At 39.5% G+C, this 27,987-nt stretch overlaps 1 protein-coding gene across 12 annotated transcripts in view; it reads left to right on the top strand.

The window, feature by feature from the left end:
• The window catches only part of mrtfaa (myocardin related transcription factor Aa), a 49,589-nt gene extending 38,798 nt beyond the window's left edge, over positions 1 to 10,791 (top strand). For 5 of the 12 annotated variants that reach the window (XM_056266629.1, XM_056266619.1, XM_056266623.1 and 2 more), the window contains 11 exons: positions 1,279 to 1,389; positions 1,795 to 2,045; positions 3,061 to 3,229; positions 3,351 to 3,740; positions 6,222 to 6,746; positions 6,900 to 7,103; positions 7,183 to 7,299; positions 8,035 to 8,193; positions 9,450 to 9,524; positions 9,799 to 9,856; positions 9,962 to 10,791. In XM_056266629.1, the coding sequence (XP_056122604.1) occupies positions 1,279 to 1,389; positions 1,795 to 2,045; positions 3,061 to 3,229; positions 3,351 to 3,740; positions 6,222 to 6,746; positions 6,900 to 7,103; positions 7,183 to 7,299; positions 8,035 to 8,193; positions 9,450 to 9,524; positions 9,799 to 9,856; positions 9,962 to 10,494 (2,592 nt within the window). In that variant the 3' untranslated portion in view covers positions 10,495 to 10,791. The remainder of the gene's footprint in view (positions 1 to 1,278; positions 1,390 to 1,794; positions 2,046 to 3,060; positions 3,230 to 3,350; positions 3,741 to 6,221; positions 6,747 to 6,899; positions 7,104 to 7,182; positions 7,300 to 8,034; positions 8,194 to 9,449; positions 9,525 to 9,798; positions 9,857 to 9,961) is intronic. The other 7 variants (XM_056266620.1, XM_056266622.1, XM_056266621.1 and 4 more) reach the window with 7 other exon arrangements.
• Positions 10,792 to 27,987: the final 17,196 nt, after the last annotated feature.

Raw genomic sequence — 27,987 nt, 5'->3', positions numbered from 1 at the left:
CCATTACTGAGAATCAAACAACAAAAGGCAAAGAGATAATCACTCACAGCTCTTGAATGAATAACTTTAGCTTTAATAAGCATAAATCTATCTATGATAAACTTTGCAGTGCTATTTTACTTTTGATTACTTTATTATAATTATTTTTAGACCATACCTGAATAATGTTAGTAGACCTTCCTGAAATTAAAGCACTGTGTAGGCCTGTATAATGTGTATCTTTGTTTAATTGTCTATCTTTTGTTTATCTATTGTTTAATATATATATATATATATATATATATATATATATATATTGACATACATGCATACATACGTACATATCATACTTGCCTGTAGAGAGGAGTTTATTTCAGCATCATATAAAATCAACAATAATGATAATAATAATATTAAAGCAAACACAGCTCTGGTATCGGAAAAGTATCGGTATCGGCCGATATCCAAATTCAGGTATCGGGATCGGATCGGAAGTGAAAAAATGTGGATCGCTGCATCCCTATTTACTATATCTATTTCCTTGGTCAGTGTCGTTGTTCTTTTGCTGTTGTCGGCTGTAAAAACCTATAGCTAAAATAACTGAAATCATTTGGCGAAGTGATATGGAACTGTAATGCGGTCAAGAAAGACCTGCCTGGGACTACTTTAGCCGTGCGTTTCCCTGAAAATAATTGCACACCTTAGAACATTCGTCAATCAATCAGACTCTAGCATTCATCAGCCCCATATTATAATATAATATAATATAGATAATACTAAAATAACAATGCAAACAGTATGTGATAAAGGGATTAGTGGTATGTAAAAGTATGGCAAACGTATATACTTTCTCATCACCAATAGCATGTATACTTCAAGCGCATAGTATTGAGTGTCTCAAAACATAAAGGTAGTCTCAATTTGTTTTCCATTAAACCTGTGCAAATCTTGGCAGTTTCAGTAAATCCCCTCTGGCTTATAAATAATAATCTATCATCATCAGAATATCACACACACACTTGGAAGTCTTCGTGTAGCTCCTCATGCTCAGTCAACTCTCTAGAGCTCTGAATTATTTGCAACGCTCACCATCTTCCTTCAGCTCATTAAACATCCACTCAGACACTTTCGCACACACTTATTCTAACAAGCTTTTTCCTTTTCACACTTGATCATCTGCACGCATTAATGTTTTGGTCCTGTAGTCACATTTACACACACATGCCCACACTCTCTGAATAAAGTCATGCAGTCGTGATGGAGTTGCTTAAGTTCATGTGCTCCTCCTGTTTCTATTAGGTCCCGCCCCCTCCTCCTCCACCTCCATTGCCAAACGCAGCTGGCCCCGCCCCTCAGCAGAAACTAGCCAATGGAACAACAGGCCACAAGCAAGCTCCTGCACTACAAAAGGTGACGTTTCCTCATTTAACCCAGGACAGCTGTAATTACAATTTAAAGTCTTGCACACGTGTCCTATCATGCACAGTGCAATAATGCCACAAGATAAATCCTTTTCCATGCTAGTCTTAGTTTTTGCCCATATTGAGAATATTTTGGACACTATTAAGTAGAAATTAAGTATATTAAGCACAAAATATATATATATATATATGTGTGTGTATATGTATATGTATCCAAAACTTATCCAGGTATTATGAAAGACTGGAAACGTCGTTATCATCGAAATGTCATTGGTCAAAAGGTGACATTCCCCTACTAGTTTAAAGGTTATTATCCCTTTGACCTGGGATGGGGGTTTGTCTGAATAACTAACATGTTAAGGCTTAATCATAATCTCTTTTTTGTCTTCTTTAGGGTGGTAAAGTGAGTAGTGAACGCCCTGCTCAGCGCTCTAAGAAGGTGAGAGACAATAAACCCAAAGTAAGGAAGCTGAAATATCACCAGTATGTTCCTCCGGACCAGAAACCTGAGCGTGAGCCTCCGCCTCTGCTCGACTCCTCCTACGCCAAACTCCTCTATCAACAGCAGCTCTTCCTTCAGCTACAGATCATAAACCAACAGCAGCAAAACTACAACTACCACACCATCTTACCTGCTCCGCCCAAGTAAGATACGCCACACACACATATTTGTATGTTGATTATATATTGAACTATGCATGTTTTACAAAAAAAAGCATTTAAAAACAATATTGTAATAAAAAAGAAAAATATATTTTTTTAAAGGATAAAGAAAAATGAAATATATATATTATTTAAATATATATATAAAATATAGTATATAATATATATATATATATGAAGAAATATTGAAAATACATATTATATATAAAAAAATTATATACAATATTATGTGTGTGTGTGTGTGTGTATATATATCTTACAAACTTTAAGATTTTTTTGGTAACATTTACAATAAGGGTCATTAGTTAAAATTAGTTAACTACATTAGTTAGCATGAACTAATAATGAACTGCACTTATACAGCATTTATTATTCTTTGTTAAGGTTAATTTCAACATTCACTAATATTTTATTAAAATCTTGTTAACATTAGTTAATGCACTGTGAACTAACATGAACAAACAATGAACAGCTTTATTTTTATTAACTAACATTAACAACGATTAACAAATACAGTAACACATTTATTGCTTATGGTTAGTTCATGTTAGTTATTACATTAACTAATGTTAACTAATGAACCTTATTGTAAAGTGTTACCAGGCTGCCTTTATTTGATTAAAAAAAGTAAAAACAGTAATATTGTGGAATATTATAATAATTTTAAAATTCAATTTCATAATATCTAATGTAATGTTTTATTCCTTTTGATGATAAAGCATTTTCAGCAGCCATTACTCATGTCTTCTGTCACATGACCTTTCAGAAATCATTCTAATATAAAAAAAATTTTCAAGCTGCTTTGATGAATAGAAAGCACTGCATTTATTTGAAAATAGAAAATAGACACTTTTTCACTTTTGATCAATTTAATGCTTCGTTGCTGTATAAAAGTATGAACACTTTCAAAAAAAAAATAATACAAATGTACTGACCCAAACTTTTGAACAGTAGTGTATATATTACTGTTATTATCTTGTTTTTACACTTTATTTAGGCCTCCTGCTGATCAGCAGCTTGCCTCAGCCAATGGCCCGTCATCATCCAGGAATGACACGCAACCTCAATCAACATCCACTAATCTGACAGGTCAAAATCAGCAGAACACTGCAAATGGAGGCGGGATTAAAATAGGGCCTTTGCCTCCTAACCTGGATGAGCTAAAGGTTGAATCGCATGCTACACTTATCATTCTTAATTACACTACTCATTACTGACTGACTATTCAAAATGCATTAAATCAAATGACCTTTTGTCACATCCTGTCGTTCTCTTCATTTCCTGCAGGTGGCAGAGCTGAAGCAGGAGTTAAAACTGCGGGGCTTAACTGTCTCAGGCACTAAAAATGACCTTATTGAACGGCTGAAGAATTTTCAGGAGCAGCACGGTGGCGTCAGTGCACCAACATCTTCTAAAACCAAAACACACTCAACAGCTGCCCCTGTAGCGGGAGGAGACTCTTCCCTCTACCAGTTAAGAGACAGGAGTATGGTGGTTGCTTCCTTCCCATTCGTTGCCACTGCTGAAAGGGGCGGAGCTCAGGTGACAGCACCACAGATAATGCATTTTGGCAGCACTAGCTCCTCCCCTCCGGTTTCCCCCGCCCACTCAGAGCGCTCATCGACTGGACTGAGCCCAGATGAAACAAGCTGTAATGGGGATGCTTTTGGGGAAATGGTAAATGTTTTCTTCTATGCTTTCTTACCACTAGCATTTTCAGACAAATGAGAATGGGTAACTTCTGGATTAGCGATAGTGAAACGTTACTAAGTGGCATTTACAGAAAACCTTGCACTGTGTCTGGAATGGAAGCGACATATGAAGCATTGCACCACAACAGCTAGAGGCTGTCTAGTGTCAAAACTGCATGACACTTCCGAATGTTCACTCACCACAAACCAATCAGATGTGAGCTTGAGGCTAGACTTCAGCAACAGTAAAATGAAAATAAAATCCTTCTTTATTTGTAAGGAAAATATGTTGGTTATATAATTGATGGTAATATAACTAATATTTTTGTTAATAATAATTTAGATTATTTCAGAATAATAATTCGGATAGACTTCAGCAACGGTAAAATGAAAATAAAGTCCCACTTTTAATTCAAATCTATTGGTTATGTACAGTAATTGATAATATTATAATCAATTTTATAAATAGTAATTTAAATAGTTTATTTTATTTAATCAAATAATTAGGCTAGATGTTAGCAACAGTAAACATGAAAGTAAAATGCCACTTTAGATTTCAATGAAAATCTGTTGGTCTAATAATCAATAATAACAATTAAAATTAATTATTTCAAAATAATAATTTGGCTAGACCTCAGCAACAGTCAAATGAAAGTAAAAGCCTACTTTATTTTTAATGAAATATATCTGATCTAATAATGTATAGCATAATAATTAATTGAATTAATAATAATTTAAATAATTTGTTTCAAACTAATAATAATAAAATAACATAATTTAGAAATTATTTATATCTGTGGATCATATGATTCTAAAATTCATTGCTATGAATTGTATTTGTTAATATTTCTATTTATTCATTCATTTATTTGGTTAAAAATAAAAGTCCATCTACGTTAGAATGACAGAAACATCACACTGGCTTGTAATGATTAGAAAATATTTAAAGGGATACTCCACTTTTTTTGGAAATAGGCTCATTTTACAACTCCCCCAGAGTTAAACTGTTGAGTTTTACCGTTTTTGAATCCATTCAGCCGATCTCCGGTTCTGGCGGTACCACTTTTAGCATAGCTTAGCATACATCATTGAAGTGGACAAGACCATTAGCATTTCTAAAAAAAAAATTACCAAAGAGTTTCGATATTTTTCCTACCTTCCGTCAACACAACGGAACTATTTCAGGCGCTGCGTCATATCATTACGCCTGCTGCACTCATGGTACGGCAGTGAAGTTTCTTGATTATTACGCAGGAATGAGAGTATAGTTCCTAGCCATATCAGCCTAGAAAATCGCAACTTTACATTTTCCGTCGGTCTTAGTGCACGATGTAACTACAGAAGAGTCAAGTTTTAAATAGGAAAAATATCGAAACTCTTTGGTAATTTTTTTTTTAGAAATGCTAATGGTCTTGTCCACTTCAATGATGTATGCTAAGCTATGCTAAAAGTGGTACCGCCAGAACCGGAGATCGGCTGAATGGATTCAAAAATGGTAAAACTCAACAGTTTAACTCTGGGGGAGTTGTAAAATGAGCCTATTTCCAAAAAAAGTGGAGTATCCCTTTAAAGTGCCCCTATTGTGCTTTTTTGAATGTTTCCTTTCATGCAGTGTGTAATATAGCTGTTTGTAAAGTTTAAATGTCCGGAAAAAAAATTAAGATCAAACTGCACGGCAAATAAAGTTATTATCTTAAAAAGGATGAGGTCTGACCAATCAGAGCAGAGTGGACAAGTTATAACAGACTGGGCTGTCTGACCAATCAGAGCAGAGTAGATCAATCACAACAGACTGGGCAACAGATCTGACCAATCAGAGCAGAGTAGATCAATCACAACAGACTGGGCAACAGATCTGACCAATCAGAGCAGAGTAGATCAATCACAACAGACTGGGCAACAGATCTGACCAATCAGAGCAGAATAGATCAATCACAACAGACTGGGCCGTCTGACCAATCAGAGCAGAGTAGATCAATCACAACAGACTGGGCAACAGATCTGACCAATCAGAGCAGAGTAGATCAATCACAACAGACTGGGCAACAGATCTGACCAATCAGAGCAGAATAGATCAATCACAACAGACTGGGCCGTCTGACCAATCAGAGCAGAGTAGATCAATCACAACAGACTGGGCAACTGATCTGACCAATCAGAGCAGAATATATCAATCACAACAGACTGGGCCGTCTGACCTATCAGAGCAGAGTCAATCACAACAGACTGGGCAACTGATCTGACCAATCAGAGGATAGTAGGATCACTGAAAGGAGGGGTTTAGAGAGACTGAATCTTCAAACAAACCTCTTTGAGAAACTAGGTGTACAATGTATATTATGAGAAAATGTATGATCAATAAAATGTATAGCAATCAATTATTTATTTCTTACACACATAATAACATTATAATTATTTAATATATTAATATTAATGATATAATATTATTTATGTATGTCCCGTTTAGGTGACCTCTCCTCTTACCCAGCTGTCCTTGCAGCCTCCTTCCCCTCTCCCCACAGCGATTTGCATTAAAGAGGAGCCCGGCAGCTGGACGTCTCCTTCCTCCTGCTGCCTGCTGTCCCAGTCTGCTGCGCCCCCTGTAGACAAGGACCAGATGCTGCAGGAGAAAGACCTGCGCATTCAGGAACTCACACGCATGCTTCTGCAGAAGCAGCAGCTGGTCGAATCGTTGCGCTCGCAGCTGGAGGGCAAACAGGTCGGCGTGTCGGTCCGACTCAGAAAGGAACTTTCTGGTGTCACGATGGAGGCGGTCAGGGCGACCATAAAGCAAGAAGTCATAGAGGTGGTGGAGGAGAGTGAGATGGTAACAGAGCCACAGGTGTTCCCGCAGGCGGAGCAGCAAAGGACGCTGGAGCAGGACCGGCAGCAGCAGCAGCTCATAATGCAACAGAATCAGCGTAACCTGCAGCAACAAGCACATCAGAGGAAGAGGAAAACACAAAAACAACAGCACAACCAACAAAAACAAGTCAGTACAGTGTTTCTCTGGCATTTTCCGACTCACCCTACCACTACATTGCGGCCCCCTGGGGTTACGTTTGTGGCACAGCAGTAGTTAGATGCTTAACTTTTATAGCATCTCATGTTTTTAACTATCCTTCTGTCTTTTCCATTTTTCCAACAGTTGCCTCAAGCACTTACCAACCAGCAGTCAAGTCCTGTTTCTTCATTCCCAGTGGACGGACTTAACCCAAACTCCACCCCCGCGATAGTGACCGACAGTAATGGCAACCAGTTCCTGCTAACACTGTCAAATCAAAACACAGACGCACCAGCCAGAGGTCGCCGCCCCCAGAGCAAAGTAACCAATCAGATCAAACTACAGGTAATGTGAGCCTCAATGCTTAAAGTTGTCAAAGTCTATGCATTTATTATGCAATCATTGACGTTTATGTCATTTTCAGAGACTACAGTCTACATCCACAACGTTTCCCAACCAAACAGTGACTGAATTGCCTAACAATAACACTCAATGGGAACAGCCCATACAAACTGTCATTTTGAAACAGCCAATCAAAAAGGTTTGTTCAATCAAAACCACTTTTTTATTCATTGTACTATTTGGAATGAAGTACTACTGCATACTGCAGACTATACACATTGTTTTTGTTTTCAAATAGTATGTGAAACAATACTTTTTGAATACAGAATACTTACATAATCACATGATTTTGTGTAAAATGTTTAACTTTTGTCAGTCTGATCAATGAAATGAAAAAAATATGTCAGATGATCTTACTTCTAGTTCAATTACCACATGCCAGGTCAAGTCACATTGCGACTTTGCGCATTGCATTGTGGGATACAGAACAATGTGCATTGTGCTCTGATTATATACTGCATATATACAAATGTTAATAGGGGAATTATATGCATATATAAAATATGCATACTACACACAGTATACTTGTTACATTCTCCTAAAAGCATACTGCATGAGTAGTGTGCTAGTATGCTATTCTGAATAGAGCCTTCCTTCTTTAAGCTGTCAGTGTAATTGAGAGTCTATGATAGCTAATAGGAAAGGACTTTCGCAGAAAATGACCATCTTCCCTTCATATAAATGAATGATATGAATAAAGCAGCATCACTTATTCCTGACAAGTCATTGAACACAATTATGAGGCTTTTAAACTCGCTTATTAAAATGTTAATGACTAATCACTGTGACTGGTGTTCAAATGAGGGCTGCAGGCATGGGCTATTTAGCCCATTAACACTGGGACTAATTGAGATGCATGTTTTTACTTTGACAGGCACTAAAGCCAGACCTAAACGTGACGACCAATTACAAAACATCAAGCTTTACATCCATATCAGCACCATACAAGCTCCAACCGTTCTTCTCTCCAGTGGAGTCCATGAACGACATGGAGCCCGTCCCCTCATCTCCCAACAACAACAACAATGTAAGTGTTTTGTTAGTGTACGTACTAAAGATCTGTTCCAAAACCTTGTTTGATGCCCATCTATAGATACCTTTTACATTATGGTACCTTCTAATATACATGTTGTTTTAACCAAATTCAAATGTAGCATCGCATGTACAATATGACAAAGTATGTGAACCCTTTGGGTTTCACTGGGTTTATGCATTAAATCAGATCTTCGTTTTAGTCACAATAATTGACAAAGCACTACTGTTCAAAAGTTTGCGGTCAGTTAAAATGTGATTCCCTAGTCTAACGTCTTCACAAGAAAGTAACTGGAGTCATGAATCTGCTATCCCGGAGTCCAATCCAAAAAGAAGAAAAAATTGTTCTTTGAGTTTGCTCAAAACAAGAAGCATTGCCTCATGTAAAGCATGCCTTGAGCAAAAGAGATCTCAGAACACCTAAGATTAAGAATGGTTGACTGTGTAAAGCTAGAAAGAGTTTCAAAAAAGGGTTTTTGGAGCAGAGCTTATGTTTGTGTCTGTACTCTGTATAAAGACTGTCTTGGGGCCAGCAAGACTCTTTTCTACAAGTAAATAACAAAATCTGTGTCATACGAGGCAGGAATTCTAATAGGAACTTCAGTCGAAATTCAGTTGTGTCTAGACTGCTATAAGGCACAGATTCTGTTAGTGGAGTACAGATTTATAGGTCTGTGATATAAATAGAGCTCAGCTTGTTTGTGGCAACATCTTTAGACCTTTATTGCAACATACATGGTAACTATTTTTGGTAGTTTGGCATGGCATTATTTTCATCACCAACTCTACTTTTAACCACATTAAGTATCACTTTGTATTACCAAACTCTCTTTTGTACCTCTATCTCTTCCCACCACACTGTCATTTCATCACCCTCATGTCTTTCTGAACATGTATGCTTGAATTTTTTTATGTAGAGCACAAAAGGACAACTTTAATGCAATTTTTTTTCATTTTTCAATGGTGAACATATCTGTCAATCTACGAAAACAACAAATAAGCACCACAAGTGTGGTTCAAGCGACTACTAAAGTCGTATAGACTATTACAAGTAAAGCTATCATATATTCCAAGAAGACGAGTAGTAAAATGGTCTACTCTTATGGTGCAAATGTCATGGTTTGGTGTTTTTGTCCTGTAAACTTATTTATGAAAATTTCTGTTAGTGTTCCATGGAAAAATTACCTGGAATAACATGTGGGTGAGTTAATAATGACAGAACGAATCCTGTAACATGCATCCATGTCTGTCTGTCAGGAGAAGATGTGTTTGGACCAGCATGCTTTGCTCTCTCCCTCCACCTTGTGTTCACCCATAGCTCTTTGCCATCAGGTACTGTCTTGTACTCCATCTCTCTTCCATCTTCTTTCAAATTTCTATTGTTCCTCTGAGAGTTTGTTTTCTTTTCATATACATTTTTTCTGACCCTTAATTTGTAAATCAATGATTTGTCATCACTTGGTGCTGATTTAGAACAGTTTTCCCATTTCGTTTGTTTACTGAATGATTTAATGGATTTCGTGGAGCAAATCCCAATTCTGATTACTGACCGAAATCCCGGTGGCTCTCCATGTTGGCATATTTAATGATGCTGGTGTTCTTGCAGGAGAATGGCTGCCATCAGCAGGTTGACGACCTGTTTGACATCCTAATTCAGCGTGGAGGTGATTTTTGATGATTTATTTGAATATTTAGTGTCATCCAAAGTAATTTAGATGAGAAAAGTGTATAGTTGCTCACACTCATGCTTTGTTTCCTGCATCCTACAGAAATCTCTGAGAATTTCAAAGCCGCCCCTGATCCTGTTCTCGAAAGGCTTCGGCCAAACACGCCCCTTTTCTCGAGCTCCTTCCCTCTCTGTCTTTCCCCTCCCTCTGATCTGCCCGTCAAAACTTTGATTTTAGAATCTCAACCTCCTTCCATTAAGGCTCACGGCATTTGTGGCACAGGAGGTGGGCGTCTTGAAGATTTCCTGGAAAGCACTACTGGCAAACCTTTGCTGGGATTGGAGCCAGGAGGACCGACAATGCTAATCGTAGACCTCCACAACCAAATGCTCAGCACACCGAGTATCCTAGACCACCCACGTTCCCCAATGGATACGTGTGACATGAGCTTTTCCAATCACTCGGCTTCAGATTTGGTAGACTCCGCCCCCGATCCTATGGATTGGATGGAGCTTGGAATGGGCGGGGCTGAAGGGGAGGAGCCAGGGATGGTACATATGAATGGACACGACTCCTCTAGCTTATTTTCTGCAGACTTTCTGGACACTTCTGATCTGAATTGGTCCAGCTTATAGTGGATTGGCTTCCTTCGCACAGTACAGCAGCTTTTATTTTCGTTTCCACCAGTGACTTTTCCAGTTTGGATTCAACAAGTTTGGATTCTCATAATACTAATTTAACTTGGATCATGTTACATTTTTAAGAGGACTTTATCTCTCACCTCCCCTTGTACAAATGCTCACGAACCCCTCATAACACACGTATGTCACAGAGCAGTCAATCTGATATATATATTTTTTTTTTATCCAGATGCACTTTTTTTGAGCATTTTCTTATCTGAAACACATTTCTAAAACTTTCCAAATTTGGAAATAAGATGCTTTTATGCTTATATCAATTAAAATATGTGAATTTCTCTTATAATAATATGACACTTAAAACAAGATGCTTTCTAAATGATGCATTTGCTCAAATGTTTTGGTGACATACGTGTGCTTATGGAAGTAAGCATACAGACAAGCAATATATATATATATATATATATATTGCCTCAATTGTTGTGCACATTTTGAATTTAAAGTGACAGTTCACCCAAAAATTAAAAAAATTAAATTCCATTTACTCAACCTCAAGTTCCAAACCTGTATGAGTTTCTTCTATTGAACACAAAAGAAGATATTTTGGAGAGTGTTGGTAACCAGACTGTTGACGGTAGCCAAAAAAATAAATAAAAATAAATGCTATGAAAGTCAATGGCTAATGTCAACTGTTTGATTAACAACATTCTTCAAAATATCTTCTTTTGTGTTCAACAGAAGAAATAAATTCATACAGATTTGGGACAATTTGAGGGTGAGTAAATGACAACAACATTTTAATTTTTGGGTGAACTATTTGCTTTACCAAATATAACTGGTCGACTTATCCATACTGGTTATTGAAAACTCAATAGCTACAGAATATGCACCTGGATATTACCATTTATAGTATTAAACTAATGTTGCTAAAAAAAAGTTATAGCATATGCTAAAACCCTATAAGCCAACAGATTTCGTAACATTTTGATAGCATTTACATTTGCATATTAGCATAAGCATTTTAGTAATACTGCTATAACTACTACTTCTAATAATAATTGTTGTTATTATTACTATTATTATTATTGCACCGTAAAAATTTCTACCTACGCCTTATTTTTAAACATAATCAAGTTGCCGTTACAAGTCATTTCAACTCATTTAAATTGTCAAACTGACTTAAAAATCGAGTTGAATCTTTAAATTATTAGTTAAAGTAATGGGGAAAAAACATATGTTGCCATGACTTCTTGATTATGTACATTTTTTAGCGGTGGTATTATTATTAACTATTATTAATGTTATGTATTAGTATTATATATTATTATTATTATTCAATAGGACAAGAGACTCAACATGCGTGTATCTCTGTAGCTACTATTCACAACATTATCTGTTAAACATTTTGTACAGGTGCCAAAAAATATTATTTTATGGCTATATAGATAGCCAGTAAGCTATTCAAAATTTTATTGAATTATAATAGTACAAAGGGACTATTCTACTTTAGTTATATTTTTCAATATGGAAAGACAAGCCATTCATACCTTGTTTTCGCTAGCCTGTTAGCATTTGCTAGCATTGCTACCCAATGAGAGCTGCCAGACGAAGTTTTGATTTCTTAGGTTATATTAGTACAAAATAATTCCCAGAGTGCTTAACATATTGAGTTCTAAAGTTGAGAGTACAATTCCTAAAAATATTAGCCTTATTATTCCTTTTCCTTGCCAGGTTTACATTATCAATAATCACCTAAATACAGTTCAAAACAAATTTATCATCACATTTTAGCAAGCATAAAAGATGTATTACTGCTTCATACATTTCAGACCCAGTAAATTATTCTGTGCATGTTATATACAAGACTCGGTGTGTGCTGGGAAATTACTTTATTACATGAAGCTGCATTTTAATTTAATGTCAACATTCTTAAAAAAATCTAACATGCCTGTACCTTTCAAAACATTATGTCCAACTTATAGCTCTGAATGAGAATTTGTTTCATGTATGTTTTACTGTAAATATTCTGCATTGTATATGAACTGTATATGCCTACCACAGTACACGGCGTACTGTACTGCACTGTATTTTATCAATACTTCTGTCTATAGGCTGAAGTTTTGATAAAGGAATATGAGCCTAAGAGATAATGAATGTTTCTAAGATGATTTGAATGTATATATTTTTGTGTATAGAGGATTCTAATCACATACAAACGAGGCATAACCACATTTTATCAATAAGCAACATTCAAATTTCAAGGACCCTCAAACAAACTTATATTATTACTGTTATTCTCTTTATGCATTGCTTGAATGTGCAATTTTCCAGCGTTTCTGCATATTGTACATGAGCTCAGGAATGAATTGTGGTGTGTGTGACGTCGTTTGTGGGAACAGCATTACTGTCCGCAGTATTCACGCTCTCCATCTGTTTGAAATTGCACTTACAGAGTTTTGGCTGGTGCTTCCTGTGGTTGAGCCCAAATTGAACTTCATGTCCACATGGTCCCCAGTCCACCGTCCCCTGCTGTATGCTGGAGAATCAAACTCCTCAATGCTTCACTGGCTGAATGTGTTCATTTTGTAGGGCTTAATATCTTTAAGACTTTTTTTTTTTTTTGGAAAATTAAATGTTACAAATATAAATAAATGTATCTTGTCCTTTCCAGGGTGGAAAGGGCAGTCTTGGTAAAAAAAAAAAAAAAAAAAGTGTTATTATTATTGTGGTTGGGGTAAAAAGTATCCAGTAGGGTTAGGTCAGAATGGTCAATTAGCAAGTGACATCCATATATTCCTTACAAACATGTTTGGTGAACGCGACCGTAAACCGGGCTTCCTTAAAGAGACAGTTCACCCAAATATGAGCAAGTAAGTGAACGATGATTACATCTGATCACAAAGCTATTGTACAGAAGACTTGAAATATGCATACATTGCGTAGACAAAGTCTTTTTGGAGCTTGAGAGCCCTGATCCCCCCCTTGACTTTCAATACTATTGGCTTAACCTTATCTTCATAGAGTTACATATGGAAGACAAAGTCATCAGATTTGGAATGACTTGTTGGTGAGTAAATTATGATAGAAGTTATTCTTTTTGGTGAACCATTCCTTTAAGATTGTCTTGGTTTGCTGGTTGTTCAGACAACCCATCAACTAGGCTAAGTTTTGTACATCCGTATTTTGTATATTTTATAGGCCTACATATTATTCCTGAAAGATCTGATTCATCGGAATTTGAAATATCCCACAGTTCAATGCATTTGAATTTAAACGTCAATGTAGTTTAAAATTTGAACTTTTGGCACTTAACATAATGCATCACAGAATAATTTTTTTTTATTATTCTTGATGTGGAGGTTTGGCGCACTCATGATGCCTTGCTTAAATTCTGACTGACATTTTTCATTCATTCATTATTTCGTTTGAGTGTCAAAGCAGACTCTCAAGCAGAACATTTACTCTATTTCATCCATGTTCAGTGAACCTTGTGTTTCCAGGCAGCTCGTTGGATTAGACGATGCGGGCGTGATTATAAATTCATAACTGTCCTCTGGTGAGATCAGTGTAAGAGCACCTCCCCTGCCCGTAAATTACTAATTCACACCCTGGCGTCAAATGCACCCCTGATGAACCCATTAGAGAGTATCTTGACCTTAGGATGAGCGATTCTAGAGAATAAATCACTGCACGTCTGTTGCATAACGGTCAACTGCATCCTGCCAGGATTCTCAAATTGTAACAGAACAGTCTGTTCCCATGTTCCACGCCCTCCTCGATGACATCATCGCCCCTGTCCGTGTATTCTCCTCCTGGCTGAGTGTTTCAGTGTCCATTCATCACGTTGTTTAATCAATTTACCGAGATGCAGAAATCTATCAGCCGTAATGGACTGCTGACCCAACCCCTTTTCCCAGACAGCCCCTAGCTCTCTTAACGACCCGAATTAATTAAATAATGGCTCGTGCGGACGGAAGGGCTTGTCATTGTATTGCTCAATTGACAGAGCATCATATATAATTTAGTCAACACAATAAGGTGATTGAACTGAGCTGGTCAAAACCTGATGGACAAAATAACTTATGGGTGTCTTGCATCTCATCGTTATCGGTAGTGCAGGTTTCTCTTTATGGACCGTCTGGGGACCCATTTCAGTGGTGCTTTCTCATGACTTGAGACCTAAGGTCATAAATTGAGAGTGCTTGAAGACCAAAGAAAGCTTTTGACGCACATGAATGTTTAAGGTGTGTTTTGAGTTTGAAACGAATTGGGAATACAGCAAATCAGGACCAATTTGTCTGAAACTAGTTGGTCAATGGATGTCTATGTGTATTGCATCAAAAGTTTTGGTTGCGTGACTTTTCACTTTTACACTTTCATTTTTCTTGACGTCATTGCAATGCACCATAGCCAGTTTATTGCTTTCTCCATGGAGAGGTCGGTTGCTCCAGCTGTGCCAACTTTTTTAGGTTATACATGATTCAACTAGACAAGGGTTTTAAAGACAAGATCTAGAGGCTTTGCAAATAGTAAATTATTCAATAAAATTAAACCTCAAATTATGCACCCATTACATTACTTGGTCACACTTTATTTTAAAGGTGTATTGTGTAATATTTTGGAGGATCTGTGGACAGAAATGCAATATAATATACATAACTATGTTTTCAGTGGTGTATAAAGACCTTACTTAATGAACCATTATGTTTTTATTACCTTAGAACGAGCCATTTTTATCTACATACACCGCGGGTCCCCTTACATGTTAAGTCACCATTTTGCGCCGACATGTTTCTACAGTAGCCCTAAACGGACAAACTACTACAGAGCGCGTTTCGTCACTATGTTGTTCTTCGTGCAAAGAAGCTAGCTAAGTCCGCGAATAAAACACTGACACAATGATGAACAAGTAACAATAATATTCGCAATAACATATCGTTTTACTGAATAATAAAGTAAACACCATTTCTTAATTTATTTTTGTAAAGAAACCTCATTGCTTAACTGGCTACTCTCTGCTGTCTCAGATGACGACATGTTTTCCTTTCGGCCATCGTAACTTTTGATTGTTTGCAATTCGTAACCTCACCACTAGATGCCGCTACAAATGACGCACTGCACCTTTAAGGTGTCTTTGTTACGCTGTATTTACATTTAAGTACTGAGTAATATTAATTAAATACATAGCCTACTTGCTAAATGGTTAAGCTTTGGTTTGGTTTAGTTGCATGTAATAATTATGCACAATTTATAGCTTAGTTATTACTATAATAACTGTCTACATGTAACATATGCAACGATGACACTGTAAAATTAAGCGTTACCCATTCCTTTATGGTGAGATTTATGACCATTCCAGTAAAAATCGGCCTAAATTTGGCATGGAAAAACCCCATTTTCTAAAAGCATGTTATTGATCTTGTTGTGCACGATTCATCCATGCATATTTAATTTTTTTAAGTTAATCTCCTAATATTTATTCTGCTTAAACTCTGCCTCTTCCTTACAATCAATAACAAGCTCGCATTCAGATCTGCCTCCATCCGTTCATCAACTGATACATAGAACCAAGTCCCTTTTTCTTTCTTAAATCATGTTTCACTCGGATGTACGTCACAAATTCACAATACAAAATAAATTATCTGTTGCGACTTCTGTTTCATCACAACTTTGAACAAATGGTGAAACCAAATTAAAAGCAGAGTTAGTTAAAAACAAAAGTCACTCACTAAGCTCCTAGTGTGAACTTTACGTCCCAATTTAGGAAGACTTTATGGCTAGCGCAACCCTTCCAAGGTGTTACAAACCTCCTTGTGGTGTCCTGTGACAGTAACGTTGTGATTGACCGGTCGAAGTTCTAGAACACATGGAGATATAGTGCTTGGAACACGTGCTTGCCATGACCGTGTTCTGTAGCGTCCAACATTTATCTTCCGTGTGACTAGTGTCATGTGTCCACCCTCTTCTCGCTCTCACACAAGTGATTGATGGAGCTGGAGCTGACTCTGTGTTTTAATTGTGTGTGTAACAAAAAGGGTTGTGGGTTTGCAGGAGCAGTGTGTGTGTGTGTTTGTGTGTCTGACTAGGAGTGTAATTGTGAAATGGCCTGCATTCTCCACAGACATAACTATACAGGAACAAAAGTGTGTTTGCTCTCTTTATAGTGTCTCTCCCTGTTGTTTCCTTTTCTATTGATTTAAAAAAAAAAAAACGTTTTGCTCTAGAAAGCTTCTATTTCTTTTGTACACAGTTTTCATCCTTTTCTTTCGGCAATCCTTCTCGATTATTTCATCATCTCTCTGTCTCTCTCAGTGTGTTTAGGTCCCGTCTTGCTGCAGTGTGAGAGAGGCATGACCCATTTTAGACATTTATTTATCACATAAACACACTTGTAACGTTTACTTTTACACTTTCAAAGTTTTGGGTTGGCATGAAAATGTTATTCGAGACATTGAGGACAAGTATGGTTTATATATATCACACATACATTTAAAATAACTGTTCTATGTGAATACATTATAAAATGTAATTTATTCCTGTGATGGCAAAGTTGAATTTTTCAGTATGACATGATTGTGAAAAAGGGATTTACTCTATATGCACTAGTTCAGGTGGGTGCGTGTTCGCACTGGTGTGTCGGTCAGGACATCTGAGTCAGGATTCAGTTTCCAGAATTGAATGAAATTATTCAGACATGACAGCACAGTCAGACCACGGGCATTTATTGTTCAAAAGTCTCATATAGTGGACATTTATAGATGTGTGGTGTATTTTCAATGACTCACTAAAAGGAATGTCCACTCTGTGGAGAAGTTTTGCTGTTGTTTCAGCCTCAGGAAACTTAATGCTAATCTCTCTTCAGCAGGCACACACTGGCTGACGTCACGCAGTGGAGAGCGCTCTTATTGGCCGGAGATCGCGCTTATTGATGTAGAGCGCGTTCATTTGCTGTGTCTTCTTAACACTGCCGCCCCCAAATATGCTGAGCGTATTTGTTCTTTATAGGCTTAATCAGTTTTTAGGGGATAAGTCCTGGACAGATAAATCTTCGTCTGAGAAAGAAGGCAGGGGAATCAAACGAGCAACAGGTCGGGTGTAAACCTTATCATTGATTTGGATCTCAGCTGCTCTAATACATCCATCTGGACCAGGGAAGGTTTTCATAACTTTGCCCAATAACCACAAAGCACGTGGGACCTGTGGGTCTACAACCATAACTACATCTCCAGTGGAAATGTTCCTAACCTCGGAATGCCACTTGCTACGAGATTGTAGTGTAGGTAAGTAGTGATGGATGAAACTCGACCAGAACTGATCAGCCAATACCTGACTTTGCCTCCATCTCCGCCGCCCCATGAGTTCAGTAGCTGGATAGACCACCGGTGGTAAGGAACTATCCGGCCGCCCCATGAGCAGGTAGTTAGGCGTAACAGGATCAACGTCAGCTATGTTACTTGAGGTGTATCCTAATGGTTTACTGTTCAAAATGCCTTCAACTTCAATGAGGACTGTCAGGAGCACCTCTTCGGTCACAACCTGTGCGCCAATGGTGGTGCGTAGGGCATTTTTCACTGACCGAATCTCTCTTTCCCAGGCTCCACCAAAGTGTGGAGCATTCGGTGGGTTGAAGCGGAAGGATATTTTCTGTTTGGCGAGCTGTTGTTGGAGTTGAGGGCTGAGAGAAGAAAAGGCTTCTTGGAGCTCTCTTTCTCCTCCACGGAAATTGGTGCCCTGGTCCGAAATTAATTCAAATGGTGTGCCACGCCGGGCTACAAACCTCCTTAAGGCCATCAGGAATGAGTCTGTATCAATGGAAGTGAGAAGATCCAGATGTATACTTCTTGTAGTGAGGCACTTAAAGATTACACCCCACCTCTTCTCACAGCGCCTGCCAATTTTAATTTGAAATGGCCCGAAACAGTCCATTCCGGTACTGTAGAATGGTGGCTTATGTAGTCTCAAGCGGGCTGGTGGTAGATCTGCCATTTTGGGGATAACTGGCTTGCTCTTCCACTTTTGACACTCTTTGCATAAATGCTGTTGCTTGCGAATGGCTTCGCGTCCTCTCAATACCCAGAAGTTTCTCCTCATTTCTGCAAAAACTCTCTCGGATCCCGGGTGGCAGAGCTTGTAATCGTAGTCCTGGATCAGTAATTTAGTGCTGAAATTATGAGGATGTAGAACTACGGGGTGGATTACTGACGATTCCAGTCCTTCAGCCCGTCGCAGACGGCCACCAACTCTGACAAGCTGACTGGACTCGTCAAATTCTGGTGCAAGGGTAAGTAGCCGACTGGTTGACTGTACAGGCTTCCCGGCCTTAAGTAATCTGTAATCATCAGGGAAACTGTCACTCTGGGATTTCTGGAGGATGAGCAATTCTGCAGCTTGATAATCTGCCGCTGAGGGCTGTTCTTTTCCTTTAAGGTTCTGAGCTGTTGCCTCTACTAGCTCCTTCCAGGAACTGTGAGTAACAGGATCAGGAATGCTTGGGAGAATAATTTCTGTTGAAATGCCACAGAAAATTCCCTTACGATGCTCTGCTTTATCCTCCGGAGCTTGTAGACTAGGAGTTATTGGCCATGCTGACTCAGGTTCAAGGAGGAATGATGGTCCTTGACTCCATCTATTGGTCACTGACAGGTCTTTGAGGGTTTTACCCCGGGTCAGGTCATCTGCTGGATTCCTATCAGAGTCCACGTATCACCAGGTACACCCTGCTGTAAGGTCTTGGATCTCCGCTATCCTTGTTCCAACGAAAACTTTGAATCTGTATGATTCTGAGTTGATCCAGGCGAGTACCGTTGTGGAATCTGTCCACATAAACACTCTGCTGATTTCCACAGTAAGCTCAGTCTTAAGCAGTTTGGCTAGCTGAGCGCCATTCAGGGCGGCGCATAACTCCAATCGAGGTATGGTATGTCTTCGCTTAGGAGCAACTTTAGATCTGGCCATGGTGAAGGCAAGCTGAACTTGACCACTATCATTCTCTGTGCGCAGATACGAGACAGACCCTTAAGCCTGCTCAGAGGCATCACAAAAGATGTGTATCTGTCGGGTAACCTGGAACTGGTCGGTGTCTGAGGATACGAAACAACGAGGCAGGGACATGCTGGCTAAGGTAGGGAGTTCTTCTTCCCAGTCATTCCAGGATTTCAAAAGGTCATCAGGTAGGTTGGGATCATCCCATTCCCTCTGCTTGTCCCACAACCTTTGTACCAAAACTTTAGCTCGTGTGGTAAAGGGAATAATGAAACCAAGTGGGTCGTACTGAGTTGCGAGCACCCTGTAGATGTGACGAAGGGTACGTGGTCCAGGCTTCACTGGTCGGGTTTTATACCCAAGGGTGTCTAATTGGCAGTACCACTTTAAACCCAATGTGGATTCCTGTATGTCAGTCCGATCTTGTGACAACCACAATTCGGTGCTGTTGGATCGTGCGTCTGTTGGCAGGTGCTCAACCACACTTGGAACATTACTTGCCCACTGACGAAGATCAAAACCACCACTGGCCAGGATTTGGCGGAGTTTATCCACCAGTTTCCTTGCTTCCTCAGGTGACTGCAGACTCTGCATGCAGTTGTCCACATAGAAGTTTTTCTCTACCGTGACTCTGACATCATCATTGGGCTTGCTGTGGTCGATGATGTGCCGTTGAAGGGCGTAAATGGCACAGCACGGGCTACAAGTGGTGCCAAAGGGTAAAACCTGCCACTCGTAGACATCAGGAGGTTTGGTTCTGTCAAGGTCCCGCCACACAAAACGGAGGAGATGTTTATCTTCAGGCAGAAGGCGGACCTGATGAAACATCCCCTTGATGTCACCACTGATTGCCACTCTGTGCTCACGAAAGCGTAACAGGACGCCCAATAAGGACGGGCCTAACGCTGGTCCAGGAAGTAAGTAGTCATTCAAGCTGTGGCCTTCAAACTGGAAGGAACAGTTGAAAACCACACGATTCTTTCCATTATGATGAACCATATGGTGAGGAATGAACCATGACTCACCATCAGTGTTGACTTCTTCAGGAGGAAGTTTGCGTGCATAGCCAGAGACTTCTAGCTTCCCTATCTCTTCCTTATATGCAGCAGCTTTAATGGTGTCCCTTTCTAGACGCTTCTCTGTGCTCCTTAGGTTTGGTAGTACAGCCTCTTTAGAAGCTTGAAGAAGAACCATGTCTTTCTTGCGAAGGAGTGGGGTAGCATATCGGCTAACTCCATCAACCAGTATTCTCCTGGTCTGAGTCTGTAAAAGGGTAAGAGCTTCTTGATCTTGTTTTGACCTTGTGAGCAGCCCTTCGGATCTAATGGGGAGGACATCGGCCTGCCAGAGTCTCTCAACATTCTGAAAAAGCTCCATCATTGAAGGTTTAGTGGTGATATGCAAACACTGCTGTGACTTCAACTTCTCTTCAAGAACTCGTGCTGGACCTTGCAGAGTCCAACCCAGACGTGTCTTAATGGCAGCCGGACCACCTGGTGGACCAAGGCGGACTGGTTCTATAGGGGTTATTAGGTTAGGATGGTCTGCTCCGATCAACAGCATTGGGCTGGCTTTATGAATTGGCTGAAGTGGTAGCCCTCTCAAGTGGCTGTATTTCTGCTGAAGGGCTGCAACCGGATAAGAATGTTCTGCTAGGCTCAAGGGTTCCGCTGAAAAGGCTCTCTCGATGAGATAGCTCTTATTTGGTTGAGAGGGTGTTGAGATCCTGAAGGAAACTGCTGTGCCATGGAGTGTTGTTATGTCCTGCCTTATAGTCCTTAAGGCTAAGTCTTCTGACTTCCCTGTGAGACCTAGTCTTTGAGCTGCAGATGACAGAAGTATTGTGCGCTCTGAACCGTCATCGAGCACGGCATATGTGTCTAAGCTCCTACCTTTGTGTTGCAAGATAACTCTGATGATCTTAAGAAGGACTCGATTGGACCCTTCAGGCCTGTCCATGTACAGCGGTGTATTGGTAGAGCTGACAAGGCAGGTGCCTTCCTTCGTTGGCTTAACATTCACATCATGGAGGATTTGCAAATGTATTCTATTGCACAGACGACATGGCTTCTTCAGAGTGCACTGCGCAGCTCGGTGGGAGCGTCCACACTTCCAACATCTATTATTCGACTTTATCCAGTCAGTCACTTGGTCTTTGGAAAGTGCTTGGAAGGACGTACACTGGCTCAGGTAATGGGTTTTCTCATCACAGTAAGGGCAGAAGGCGTTGCTTTGATTTGTGCTCTTAGCAGGCTGTGGCAACACCGGTAATGATGGTTGATCTGCACCATGGAGTATTGTGGTTGCGTGATATTTCACCTTGGAATTACTACGGAAGTCTGTTCTTTGTCTGACTCTGTGAGCTTTGTCTCCACCAATGCTTTCATGATCTTGACACCATGACTCAAACTTGAGCCACTTAGCGAAGTCAAGCAGTGTGTACACAGTACCTGGTTCGTAACTCATGTGCCTTCTGAAGGATGACCGCAACTCAGGAGGTAGCTTGGTGAGGAGTCGAGCCACATGAGATCCACACCGTAATTCAACTTCTCCTTCTGTGCCCAGTGTCTTCAGTAGACCTACCAGTGCCTGGATTTGTAGAGCAAAGCATTCAAAACCTGCAGTATCTCCAGACTGGACATCCTGGGAGTCCATAACAGTAGCTATTCTATTTAACGCGAGTTGGTGAGGTCGCCCAAACCTCTCAGTAAGGGCTGCCATGGTGTCTGAATAGGGAGTAAGGGAATTCAAGAATGAATCTGCTATCAGGCGAGCTTCCATTAACTTCAAGTGGTCAACTAGAACCTGGTACTTAAAGAGTTCAGTTGCGTCCTCTGGCAACAAATTATTCAAGGCTAACTTAAGGCGGGCGAATTCGCCTGGGTCTCGACGGGAAAAATCAGGTATAGTTGGCTGAGGACCTCTGTAGGTCGTCTCCTGTCTATTCACATTCATCTGTGGTCTCGGTTGGTTTGATGGTAACCAGTAGGGCTGGATGGGATAATGCGCCGCGGGCATTGAGAGAGTAGGGGCTGATCTATCCATCTCTGGCTGTTGTTGACTCAGGTAATGTCTGTAGGGGTCAAGCATACTGGAGGGAACCTGGGCTGCTACTCTACCAGCAGAAAGGGTGCCATCGTTCTGATGTTGAACTGGAGGAGGAACATGATGGGCATTACTGTCTGTACTGTAAGGATTTGTGCTCTGTGGAGTGGGAATTCTACGTGGAGCTGGTATCGGATGAGCACGGAGTGATGGTTCCTGCACAGGTGTTTCTGACTCCCTGTAAATCGTTCTAGGTGAAGGCACCGGAGTTGTTTGGGATAGATACTGTTGTTTAGCAGTGGGCGATGACCTCTGACTTGACTGGCTTCTCGTTAACATGTCTTGCATGATTTCTGTCAGTCGTCTGATCTCCTCCTTCATTGATAATTGAGATTGACGAAGCTCTCTGTTCTCTTTTTCAATGTCATGCACTGTTTGGTGAAGATCCGGAGGTAAGGAGTGGGTGTAGTCATCTTGTGCACTCCACTGGTCTCTAATGAGAAACCATGGCTCTTTTTGTGGACCTGTTCCCTCTAAAGAATCAGGTGCTCCACTTTTGGCTCCCTCGTCTGAGCTGTAATCTCTGGTGATTTGCAGACGAGCAATTGGGGTATCGTCCCACTGTTTATCTTCTCGCCCATGTGTCTGCTGTGCTATCTGTATGAAAGGTACCGCAACATTAGGGTTCGCTGGATACTGAACCTCGAAATCTTGGAGGTATGTTGGCTGGCAAACTGAACGTCTAGGCCGTGCACCTTGGATCTGATATTCTATACTCTGGGGTTCTGACATCCTTAGTCCAGTGTAAACACACTATCCGGCTCAAAGGACCAATGTGAAAAAGGGATTTACTCTATATGCACTAGTTCAGGTGGGTGCGTGTTCGCACTGGTGTGTCGGTCAGGACATCTGAGTCAGGATTCAGTTTCCAGAATTGAATGAAATTATTCAGACATGACAGCACAGTCAGACCACGGGCATTTATTGTTCAAAAGTCTCATATAGTGGACATTTATAGATGTGTGGTGTATTTTCAATGACTCACTAAAAGGAATGTCCACTCTGTGGAGAAGTTTTGCTGTTGTTTCAGCCTCAGGAAACTTAATGCTAATCTCTCTTCAGCAGGCACACACTGGCTGACGTCACGCAGTGGAGAGCGCTCTTATTGGCCGGAGATCGCGCTTATTGATGTAGAGCGCATTCATTTGCTGTGTCTTCTTAACAATGATCCTAATGAAATCATTCTAATATGCTGATTTGCTGTTCAAAAAACATTTATCATTATTATCGAATTTGAATATTATATAAATATTTTTTTAAGAAAACTTTTTTAGGCTTCTTTGATGAATAGAAAGTTCAAAAGACCAGTTATTTTAAAGAAATCTTATACATTTTATCACTTTTAATCAATTAAATCCATCCTTGCTAACTAAAAGTAGCCTATTAATTCATTCCACAAAATAATAAAGCAACAGTGATAGTTATAAGCATATACATATTGCACACAGCAAGCAAATATTGGGTAAAATATTTTTTTTAGAATTAACTATGCATAATTATTGGTACTAAATACAATACTTCTATTCTCCCAATTCATCTGCCATCTTGGATGAGTTTTTTGCAATGCATTCTGGGATTGTCTTCTCAGCAAACGATACATGCGATGATGGCCTAGCATTTGGCCAAAAGAAGAAGCTTAAGGAACAGCTTTCTTGTCTGTTTATTTCTGCTTTTGGTTTTGTTCTGCAGGTGTTGTTGCAGATATTGCTTGTGTATTTCTCCATCTAAGCCAAGAGTGAGCGACAGCTGTTCAGAATTACAGTTTGTCAAACATCAAGCAAGGATGAGAGACGTCTGATGCCACTTATCTTTTAGGATCTGCTGGTAGAACTCTGTCAGTGGAAACACACTGAGGTCTGATGCCATGTGCTGAAGCTGGTGAAATCATTAATGGCAGGGTAAATCATTAATTTAGGCTGTTAATCCCTCAGAGATAATGATGGGGTTTTTTTGCGGGTAATGCATTTCAAGTAATAATAAATGTCACTGACTTGGCTCACGAATATTAGGCCTACCTCATGCTGACATATAGAGCTGCAGGAATTATGTATTTTTGTAGGCCAAACTCCGGAAACGAGTTAGCATTTTAGCATGGATCCATCGTTCTGCAGTCAATGTTTGTTTGTTTTTTAACCCTTTGACACGTACGATCACTAGTACGAGACGGTTGATACCGGGGCTCCGATACAGTTTTCAAAGCTCTATTGTAGCACACACTGTACCGATGTTTGCACATAGACTGTAAAAAAAGATGGACGACGCCCCTTCGCTCTTTTCCATTGGAGAGAACTGAAGCCGCCAGTGTCCCGATATGGCGCTGACATAGGAACTTGAGTCTGCGCAGTAGCGTTTTCGGGACATTCTACTAATGCACTCTTGGGGTGCTTGCATCGAAATTTGAAGCTTCAACGTCATGCAGTATCGGAAGGTCGCAACTTTTACAGAAGGTCTTTTTTTACTGTCTATGTTCGGTACACCTAAAAAGGCATTATTTAAATGATTTAACTACACTTTCGTATAACATAATTTATATATATTTTCTTTTACAACAGAACAGCCAAAATATTTTTTCAATTACTAGAATTATGATCACATACTTATATTTTATATTATTGATCAATATGTGAATTCGTTGACCAGGCTACACATGACACGAGTTGTGGTCTCATTGGGCCAAATTAATCATGGACTTCGGAAGCTTTGGTTGGTCACGTGCTTGTTCTGCTCTGCGATGGTGGAGAAAACAAGTGTGACCACCAGATCACTAATGCGCATGGTGTTAAAAGCTTAAGGTGATGATACACAAGGCAACTTTTTGGGCAATGTTGCTGTCAACGAGCAACCAGATGAGAGACAGGGCCTACGGCCGATAAATTATCCAGATAGAAATTTATTGCACATTTTCAATGGGACAGTGCCCAAGCAACAATCGCTCGGCAAGATTGCCCAGCAACATTGCTTAAAAAGTTGCCCTGTGTATCATCCCCTTTATAGTAATTAACCTTTTTTCGGCACAATTTGATGAAAGCCTCAAATGCTTCAGAAAGCCTCAAATGCTTCAGAAAGCCTCGGTTTCCCTTCACACGATCACACCAGTGTGAATAATACAACGTTCAGTGCATCACGTGATCAACCGCTAAATTCAAACCAGCTTTCCTTGGTGCTTTGGCTGGCGCAGCAGCCAGACACGCGCACGCGCTCAACACTTGATCATCGTTATAAAGGCGTTTAAACAACAAACCACATCCACTTGCACATATCTGACAATCGGAATCTCAGACATTTCATGCTAACAAATTTGTGAATATTTTTAATAAAAAGGGGAAAATAAAATAAAAGTAGTGTCACGTGACAAGCAAGACGCGTCGTCACCATGGAAACAATAAAGTACGGCCGCCTTGAAAAACTCACGCTGGGGGTCAGCCAGAATATTTTAATTTAAACATACGTGTGAATGGAATGGGTTTTTGGTTAAATGCCTGAATAAGGTCTGTGGTTAACACAAACTCAAGATATGTTCATGTTTTATTTTGTGAATTGAAACTAACAAGTGTCTAAATGGACAGAGGTTATCTGGGACATTAACGTCATCCGCCGAACAGGTAAATCTCATCTAACTTACTCACTAGTCCAATTTCTGTCTTTCACAGCGTCGTTGTGTTTAAAGTCGTGCTCTTGGAAACTATTCTAACACGAACCTTCAGGGAAAATGTTTTTAAATAAAGACTGAACGAGGCATGTGACCGGGGTGTGGTTCGGGGTGTAGTTTTGCTTTTGACTTCACTTGGCAGTTGTATTGGCTTCAAACTTCATAAAAGTTGTGTTCATTTGTGAAGATTATCATAATGAACAAAATCTGTAAGAATCATAAACTTTTGTTGGTCACAGCTTATTTTCTGCAATAACGTTAATGCCATGGAAAAATCCTATTGGGTTTTTGTCGTGTGAACCAGGGTGATTCTAAAATCAAGGCTGGCCTACAAAAATACATCATTACTGCAGCACTCTGCATTGTCAGTAGATCTGAATTAAATTGTTGAATTGGTAAATTCATGCATGCGCTTGAGTTATGTGGTTTTATAGACCACATATGGTTTTATATCTTGACAAATTGGTCACTTTCTGTCTGTTTGAAATAGTATCAGGTTTCTGAAACAACCGTAAATAGTTTATTTCAGGAGTGCACATCCAACTGAAGATGTATTTTAAAATCAGCCAGCTGAATGTGAGCAAAAATTGCAGGAGGTCATTGCCCCCTCTGGTTCCAGCACCTCTAATGTGAATGAATGAGTCAAGATGTCTTTGTTCCTTGAGTTTCTTTCCAATTAAACTGCTGTGATAGACGGCTTTGTGGTTACCTCTTTCCAAATTATTTATTTCTCAGTCTACTAAAAACAGTAGGCATCATATCTTCTGTGTATTTCATATTTAACTGCTGAGAGCTGGCTAAATTCACCAGTTCCTTATTTACACCATTTCTACAGCTCAGTTTATGAGGTATTTGCTGTCAAATGTTTGAAAGCGGCAGGTTCTGCTTTATGTCTGAGGCAACACTTTAAAATAAGGTTCTATTTGATAACATTATTTATAACAGGTGCTAAAAATACGCCACTGTTAAAAGTTTGGGGTATTTTACTGTATGCTCATCAAGGCTGCATTTATTTGATCAAAAAGACAGTAAAAACAGTAATATTGTGAAATAATATTACAATTTGAAATAACAAAAAATTGCTGTCTACTAATGCACTCTTAACATTCCAGGTGTCAGTATGTTATGAACAAACATGAATAAACAGTTATTAATAGTAGGCTATATTTACAAATTAAAGGTACACTATGTAACGTTTTTTTGTCTCACCCGGATACACTGTTAAGCCTATTATAATGCTGAATTCCAGACGAAGTTGAATTTGGAATATCCCAAATTAAATGTCCCACTTCAGACCTTCCAGACAATCAGACGTGACATCACGTTCACATGTTGTCCACTTGATGTCGCCACGGCCGACGACACAACGAGAGCATATCGTGTTTTTGTGTCAATTATGGAAAAAACATACCATGATGAAAACAACATAAAAATAAAAGAAAAAAAACGAAAGTGTGATTGCTTAAACTTGATGTCTAATGTTAAAGTTTGTTTTTACATTTATGCTCATTGGAAGGACTTGCCGACATCTTGGAAGTGACGTCAAATGACGCGTCTTGCTGCAGTTGGGGTTGATCGATCAATTTACCCTGAATTCGCAGGTCGAATGTCTGACTTTGAGTTCCAGACATTATTTCCAAGAATGAGGTGAGAAAAATCCAAATTCCGAGCTGTCTGGAACGCAGCATTAATGTTTATATTTTTGACCATGCAGGATGGGTTGCGTAGGAAATTGCGTACTTCACCAGGCCGTG

Source organism: Rhinichthys klamathensis, unplaced genomic scaffold (genome assembly GCF_029890125.1).
Source record: "Rhinichthys klamathensis goyatoka isolate OS25496 unplaced genomic scaffold, OSU_Roscu_1.1 h1tg000251l_1, whole genome shotgun sequence".
Lineage (NCBI taxonomy): Eukaryota > Metazoa > Chordata > Actinopteri > Cypriniformes > Leuciscidae > Rhinichthys > Rhinichthys klamathensis.
The sequence above is the reverse complement of the archived record's forward strand: the minus strand, read 5'-3'. Positions and strand labels throughout refer to the sequence as shown.